The sequence below is a fragment of the Apium graveolens genome, chromosome 5 (assembly GCF_009905375.1).
Source record: "Apium graveolens cultivar Ventura chromosome 5, ASM990537v1, whole genome shotgun sequence".
NCBI classification, from domain to species: domain Eukaryota; kingdom Viridiplantae; phylum Streptophyta; class Magnoliopsida; order Apiales; family Apiaceae; genus Apium; species Apium graveolens.
Genome location: NC_133651.1, coordinates 188,548,859 through 188,557,452, shown reverse-complemented (window position 1 = coordinate 188,557,452; position 8,594 = coordinate 188,548,859). Strand labels below are relative to the sequence as shown.

At 31.3% G+C, this 8,594-nt stretch overlaps 1 protein-coding gene across 1 annotated transcript; it reads left to right on the top strand.

The window, feature by feature from the left end:
* Positions 1-6,952: 6,952 nt before the first annotated feature.
* On the top strand, positions 6,953-7,980 carry LOC141660537 (uncharacterized). Its single transcript, XM_074467531.1, has 2 exons — positions 6,953-7,244; positions 7,475-7,980. Exons 1-2 carry the CDS (start codon positions 6,953-6,955, stop codon positions 7,978-7,980), a joined length of 798 nt encoding a protein of 265 aa, XP_074323632.1.
* The last annotated feature ends 614 nt before the right edge of the window (positions 7,981-8,594 follow it).

Sequence of the window (8,594 nt, the reverse complement as noted above, 5' to 3'; positions counted from 1 at the left end):
CTGGCTAACCTATATCTATACCATCTATTTATACTCAATATTGTAATAACTAGGTGAATAAACCGCGCTTCGCGCGGTTCTTAAAATATATTTATAAAATTTAATAAGTGCATATAAAATATGTATATGAGTATGTTTAGAATTCGAAGAAAATTAATATCAATTACAAATTTTGTTTTTAAGAAATTAACTTTACTTCAATTTTTTTTATCGTAGTGCTTATAAAGTGCAAAATAAACATTTAACTTCTAGTATAAAAATGGAGTTATGAAAGATCTTGTATCTCCAATTTTACTGTACAATGTAAACTTACTGAGAATAATTTAAAGCTGTTTTTAACAAAAAAAATTAAAAAAAAATAATAGCATAAAGTTATATCGTTTTATTTATGGAACTAAAATTTAAACCTGATTCTAATTTATTCTTTTATATGAAGGATAATTGTAATGTCAAAAGCATTGTCAATAATTTACCTTTTACCTTCTCTTTGCATTTATTTGAAACATGTCTCTCTAATTTTTAACAGAGAGTTGTTCTCCCCTGATTATAATTCATTTTGAGTTTAGCATGCTGAGTATTCAGTTTTCAAAGGTCGGGCTGCATGCAGGGGCGGACCCATAATTTTTAGTCCACCGGGGCTAAGAAATTTTACCAAACATATCACTTAAAAAATTGATAGCATGTAAAATCATGATTATTAGATGAAAATTATCAAGGTTAAACCAGTGTAGTTCATGAAACTTATATTCTAACTGTCGTCCAAGTTTTACATAACATGTCTAAAAAAAATTCCCATCTTAAATTCATTTTTTCTGATTATTATTAGTAAAGGGCTTAATCTCATGTTCAGCTAGTTTAGCATCTCATCCTGTGATGAGTTTGAGGAATGGTTTACTAATTTGTTTTTGCTTATTTTGATGTTTTTCTTCGGTTTTAAACAAACGGGAATACATGTGAAAAATAATATATTAAAAATTTTGAAACAATTATTTTAAATGTTATCATTTTCAATATTTATGTTAACTTATATTAGTATAATTATTTTTTCTTCTTCCTCATGAAATAATTAAAATATAAAACTATTCGAATAACTTGCAAAAAGAAAAAATAAATTAAGACGTAAAAAATAAAAAATAGATTGACGTTGTGAGAAAATAATGAAATAAAACCACAAAATGGAAAAAATAGTTCTCTTATGTGGTAACATTTATAAAATGTTAGATAATTCAATATGTAAAATATAAAATTTATGAATGTGTTAATATATACATAAAATTCAAAAACTAAAAGACATGCATTTAATAGAAAAACCTAAAAATATGTCTCTAATGAAAAATAAATCTAATCCTTAAATATTAATAGTATAATATGGGGGTCTTCTAGGAACAGACAAAGAAAATATAGTAAATAAGTAAGTAATAAAAAATTAATTTCGAGTATGATCAATCATTTGAAGAAGTTGGTTTCTCAACTCCAAACTAAGAAAAAAGAACACAAAAACTGGTCAAAAAATAAGGCTAATCCTTTTTTTCACCCGGGCTAAACATAATTCAGGAGTTAACTATAATACTAAAATTTTGAAATATAAAAATTTGACCCGGCCTTTGACCCACCCTAGCTCATATATAGATCCGCCTCTGACTGCATGTGCAGTTCAAGCGGGCAATCGGGTCGTGTACTTTCGTGTCGTATAATTTCGTGTTTCGTGTACGTAAACATGAAACCCATATCCGACCCGAAATAATTTTGTGTACCAATATGTGAAACCCATATCCGATTCGAATCGTGTCGTGTACATTCCGTGTACTTTTCGTGTATATTAAATAAAAAATTAATATACTATATATATACATATAATATATAAAAAAATCTAACCGTTGTTAGAAGTATCAAGTATGTACAGGAAAAATATTATTATTCATGTTTTTAAGAGCTTCTTCTCTCAAACAATTTGTCTTGCTTTCTGCATATAAATATACATTTTTTATGGTAGAAGTCTGCGTGAAGAAGCTACATTGCAGTATACAAATGATATCTCTAAAATGCAATGAGTTTAAACTGACTTGCAAAAATTAATACTAATCATATACAGCATAACTCATTGTCTTTCCAAAAATGCATTTAGCTTAGTTTGAAAAAAAACATACAAAACAAAGAGAAGTATAAGCCTATAAAAACTCCATACTCAAAGGAGCTCCAAGCGAAAACCCAAGTTGCAGTATATACCAATGCCTTTAACCTATGAATGAGAGCCTTAGGTACATCTTTTGCACATGGACGGTAGAAGAAAAAATCAGTAAATCTTCATATATGATTGTCTTATAACTCTCCTTTTATTTGACTGAGTTAGAGGAAACATAATCGAGGGTGTATGAGCTATGTTCAGTTGTTCAGGCATAAGCAATTCTTCAACATCAACAATCCTTAAAAGCTGTGAATTTCAGAGAAACCTGAGATTAAGATCTATGCTTCTGAGGCAAGAATTTTATCCTGGTTAACTGGATGAAAACCCCATAAAAAAAGATCATTCTGTAAGCAGGGCTATTCTTGTTTAATGATTCTACCCTAAAAAATGAAGAAGACTGAGTTATACTTTTATTCAAAAAAATAAGATGATGGCAAGTGGCATCTTAGTCTGTAATCTCCTTCTTATGCATTCTCCCTGTATATACAAGCCAATGTTTCATTTGGACTTGCAAAAAATAAATGCATAAAGTAAAGGAGGGACCCAAACACTTAGAGTAATCTACGGAAGCCTGCCATAAAAGAGAGACAAGGCTGCTAAGAAAATTTTGACAGTTATAATTGTTTAAATCAAAAGGTTAGTTAGAACTTGGGAAGCTTAGAATCTTTATAATAGTTTTCCACATTTCTATCACTTTTTAACCTTTTCACTAAACCACATTTGTATCACCTGAATTTTATTTTTCACCGAACAATGATCCCTACAGAATTTTTAGACTGCCAGCATACACATGAGATGCTAATATTTATGTGTACATGAACCTAATATAAATGTTAAAACTCAAATAGCTTATCGTACATGTTGGAAATTAAATAGCTTATCGTATATTTAGTAAAAAAAAAGCTTATCGTACAATGGCTTAACAACTCACAAGGACACTCAATTTCCTTCATTATTATTTTAAATTAATTGTAAATCACACATATAATTATGGAATACATAAGCTTACTTGATCAAGAAAAAAAATACAATTAAAGTTCAGGGAAAAGAAATTCAATTACATCAAGGATATAACCATTAACTACGATGAAGATAAAAATTTACCAAGCAATCCTATTACTAAATCAAGGTGCGGTTAAAACTTGCAATTTAAGATCAAGTTCAATATTCAGTGTACTTTTTGACCTTAAACAATGAATTACCAGTAAACATATAACGCAATAATGAGTAGCCTAAAAAATTGGTTCAACAAAAACATAAACATGGGAATCAATATTACCCTAAATGCAGGCTGGTAATGTGCATGAGCTCCTCCTTTCTCACCGTCAAATTCAGCAGGAGGACTTCTCGGTCCACCTTTATACCCATCCATGTCACTAAACCTATTTTTAAATATAATAACATGCTACAGTTAGGCTATTTCACATTTCACTACCATTTACAAATTACCAAATAGAAAAATATTTCAAAACAATTGCGGCTTCAACAACCTAACTAACCACATATAAGTACAATATGCATATAAATATAAATATACATGGATGTTTACGTGCCTAACTGCAGTTGCAAACTATTTCTTACACGGCACATCAACAGGCAAACTTTTGATACTATCGTAACTGCAACAATATTCTCTACAAAGTCACTTCAAATCTAGTTATTGCGCAGATTTATCTGACCCATAGGCCCTTGCATAGTGTTGGAACCTGACAAAAAAACACGTAGATGGTGGTTAAAACTATTTTGTTAAACTTATGACCCACATAATGTACATATCTATAAACATGACAAAATACCATATAGCAAAAAGAAACACATAAGTGTAGACTTATATTTAAACTATGAACCGCAAAGGTGTTAAAGCGAGCAGATTAATGTGAGAGAATAAGAAAAATACGGTGGCATACGTTTTAAAAGAGCATTTGATGGCTTAAATACCAGATACGACTTAATTACCAGATAGTGAAATTATCATTATCCGTGTTATTTTAATTTTTGCTTGCCGAAAATCGAAGGAATGAGAAGCTGCGAAAGATTTGATGTCCAAATCTAACTATAGAATGCAACCACGCATATGTACAGATGCAGGGTCGACCAACATTCTGAAGTGCTGTATTTAGGAAATGAGAAATCAAAGACATAGAAGACAATATCATAATCCATATATCACAAGTATTGTGATGTCAAAATATGATAAACCTTAAGGAAATATGCTTTAAATTTATAATTATAGAGATTCACCTAACCCGTAGGCCCTAGAATCGTGTCGGAACTACAAATATAAAGACATAAAAGGTGGCTAAACTATCTCATTAAAAAAAATAACAGTTCAACAATAAAGAGATCTATAAACATGATAAATTACCATATAGATGTGTATATATACATTTTTTAGAGGAAAACAGGAGTGATATTGCAGAGAAGTTCAGGTTTTTTATTAGTGAAACGTAAGGATCTAGACATACTTCATATTTATATTAGTCAGTCTGCATTAAGATTCAATATCGTTTAACATAGTACATACAATAAAATGATACATGATATCTACAAAATGCTAAATGTATATAAATAAATCGTAAGAGAGATAAAAGTACTTACATATCCAATGTGAACAGCGGAATCAAAGGTGTTTGATGAACACATAGTATTACCAATACTTTCCTCTAGTTTGGAAGATTGAGGTAAGTCCAGCAAAACTCAATCCCATCATTGGTAAGGTACCAATACTAATGCATCCAGGATAATGTCTCACGCACACACTCTTTCGACTTAAACCTCTGCATCAACTTAATCCCTTGTAGATTTAGGACATCAATATCAGGTTATTTCGCAAGACTGTAATCCTTTTTTTCATAGAAAACACCTGCTGTAAATGTAAATCATATCCATTCACCAATTCATTACATAAACATAAACAGACACAAACAAAACTCTGAATTTTAAAAAAAATCTGTAGATCTAGAACTAATAGTCTATATTCTGAAAATAGAGAAGAACGAAAAACTAAAGTAAAGACCTATCGATTGTAATTGGAAAATGCATATCAGTAAGAATTACCCGATACATGTAGAGCCTTTGGCACAAGGAAGCCAGATGTTTTTTCTGATTAGTACAGAGCTCAATATAAACCCCCAAAAGATTATTGTGTAAACTTAAAGATTAAATAAATAGTGAAAGTAGCACTATGATATCATGATAATCGCACCTGCCCACTTCATGAGAAGTGCAAGGACCTGCATAAAATTTGCCTGAAAAGTGAAACAATCTGATTATAAGAATCAATAACGGATGGCATAAAAGAGGCATAAAAGAGGTACAAAAAATGCCCGATTTTACATCTAAAAGAAGGAATAACTCACCCAAAATATTGCTTCAAATATCTTCAGTCTTTATAGATTCCTAACCGAAGTGGAGCAATTAAGATTAGGGCTCTCCAGTTTCGCTGAGGCCTTTCAATTTCTATTTGCAAAATGCAAAATTTCAATTTTGAAATTACTGAAATATTAGGAAGGAGGAGAAAACAGAAACACTGAATAACAGATTTTGGAGGAGCCACGTCAGACTCCTGTGATCTTACTTTATATAGATATATAGATATAGATTGAAATGGAGTATAATTTGATATGTTTTTCTTGGTTGGTATGTCTTTTTTGGTTGATTTAATTATCCTCAATTATGATCGTCAGATCTTTTATATTAAGTGATGAGAACCGTTAGATTCAAATACTAAAAAAACATACATTACTAAGCTCCCGGGTTCGAACCCCACCAACAACAAATATTTATATTATTATTAATACACTACTAAAATTTTGAGATTCGAACTTCACCAACATCAAATATTTATATTATTATTCAGGTTCGAATCCTGCCAACAACCAATACTTATACTATTATTTATAAATATACTAATAACGTAATGATCCAAAAAGAAATTTATTATAAATTTAAATAATATAAAAATATAATGAAGACCCGTACATCGCACGGGTTGTAAAACTAGTGCATATATAAGTGATGAAGTCATCGATAGTAATATTTATTATAGTTGAGTTTATTTGAACTTATCAAAATATGAGAAATGTGTTATAATAATGATTGTCAAATCTTAATAAGGAAGACTCGCAATACTTACTAAGGAAGACTCGCGATACTTATCAAGAAAGAATTAATTTAATATCGGAAGTTTGTCACGAAAATCAAGATTTTGTTAACCTGACTAAGAAAACTTACCTATTAAGTTTTCTTAGTATAGTTGATAAAGCTCTACTATAGAAGTTTTGCCTAGTCATTTGTACTTGAACAATTACAGAAGAAGTATTAATACTTTTGAGATCCCTCTCTTTCCTTCTCCATTTCTTACTCTATAGTTTATAGTTTATTTATAACACGTTATCAGTACGAGTCTCTGCCAACTAAAGCTTGATTCTCGAAAGAGGTACGACTTATTCTGACTCACGAGTTTCTATCAACTAAAACTATTTCATAAAGAGGTATGATTTCTTTTACTCATTTTATTCTAATTATTGTTACATATTAATTTATGTTACTAATTGAAAATTATCAAGATGACTATGCCGTCAAGTAATACTATAAAGATGGATCTGCCGTCAAATAATACTACTATAACGATGGCGCTGTCGTCAAGTAATAATCAAAAGTTTTCTAGCCGGCTATGCCGTCGTAACTTTTGTATAAAGTTATTATTTCAACTTGGTTGTTTAAATATTATGTGACATATTATATCTTGTTTAAAATCTATTCAGAATGGCGAATCTTGCAAAATTTGAGTTTCTTGCCTTGGATGTATCTGGGGATAATTATCTATCTTGGGTAGTTGATACTGGATTACACCTTAGTGCTAACGGGTTAAAAAACACCATAGAATCGGAAAAAACTCCAAGCGTTGAACAAAATGCCATGGTTATCATTTTTCTTAGGCATCACATTCATGAAAATTTAAAATATGAATACTTAACCGTCAAAAACCCACTCACCCTTTGGAATAATCTCAAAGATAGATTTGATCACCAAAAACTTGTTCATCTACTTCATGACGGTATGACTGGCTTAACATAAGGTTACAAGATCTCAAATCTGTTGCTGAGTATAATTCTGTCTTATTCAAAATAAACTCAAAACTAACCTTGTAGGGTGAGAATATTACTGATGCTGACATGATTGAAAAGACACTCTCAACCTTTCACCCCAACACTATGATTCTGGACCAACAATATCGGGAGCACAACTTTTAAAAATATAGTGAGCTGATATCTTTCCTTCTTGTAGTTGAAAAGAACAACGAGTTGTTATTGAAAAATCATCATATACGTCCCATAGGGTCTGCCCAGTTACCTGAAGTACATAACACGTCATTCCGGAAGAATGGACGTGGGAAAGGGTATAGAGGAGGACGAGATTACGGACGGAATCGTGGACACGGAAATTTTTGTGGTCGGTTTTATAATCAGTATAACTCTGGTCACCTGAAGTGGCAGCATGATGGATACAACAACAACTCTGGCCACCAGAAGTGGCAGAATGAGATGCCAAATAAAAGGAAGACACCACCAGAAGGGGATACTAGAGATATCTGCTTTAGATGTGGGACTCATGGGCATTGGACTCGTACTTGTCGTACACCCAAACATCTTGTAGAACTTTACGAGTCATCTAAAAGGCAGAATGGACAAAAGATGGAAACAAATTTGGCTAGCTATAATGATGAACCGATGATTAAGACCACAAATGAACTAGAAAATGGTGTTAATATCTACTATGGCCTAGATGACTAGTTTTCATATGCACTTCTTTTATGTCATGTGCTGCATCTACATGTTTCGACATATACTTTCATGTACTTGTTTTATGTTATTATTCTATGTTCTAGTTTTATGTACTTTGTTTATTTTAATGAAGTCATTTTTCACTTATATATATGTACACAACACAAATATGGGAGACATATGTATTGCTGATTGCGCAACTACTCACACAATTCTATAAAACCAGAAGTATTTTTCTCAGTTAACTAAACCAACTCACAAGTATAGACAATTTCGTGTACGTCTAATATAATCGAAGGTTTTGTGAAGGCTAATTTTTCTCTACCTAATGAGACACAGGTTCATATACCAAATGCCCTATACGCTAGCAAGTCAACTAAGAACCTCTTAAGTTTTAAGGATATTCATCTTAATAATTTTCACGTGGAAACTACTAGTGAGGGAGGAAAAGAATATCTCGTAATCACTTCAACTACCTCAGGCTATAAGAAAATCTTGGAGAAATTACCATCAGTCTCTTCTGGGTTGTATACCACACAAATAAAGGTCATCGAGTCTTACAATGCCACTATTCCCAAAATTGTTGATCCAAAATCCCTTATTCCGTGGCATGATAGACTTGG

Excerpts from the sequence above, each read along its gene's own strand:
- LOC141660537 (XM_074467531.1), top strand. The coding sequence starts at position 6,953 with ATGGCGAATCTTGCAAAATTTGAGTTTCTTGCCTTGGATGTATCTGGG. Across the intron at positions 7,245-7,474 it reads TGTTCATCTACTTCATGACG|TTGAAAAGAACAACGAGTTG; the intron begins GTATGACTGGCT and ends TCCTTCTTGTAG.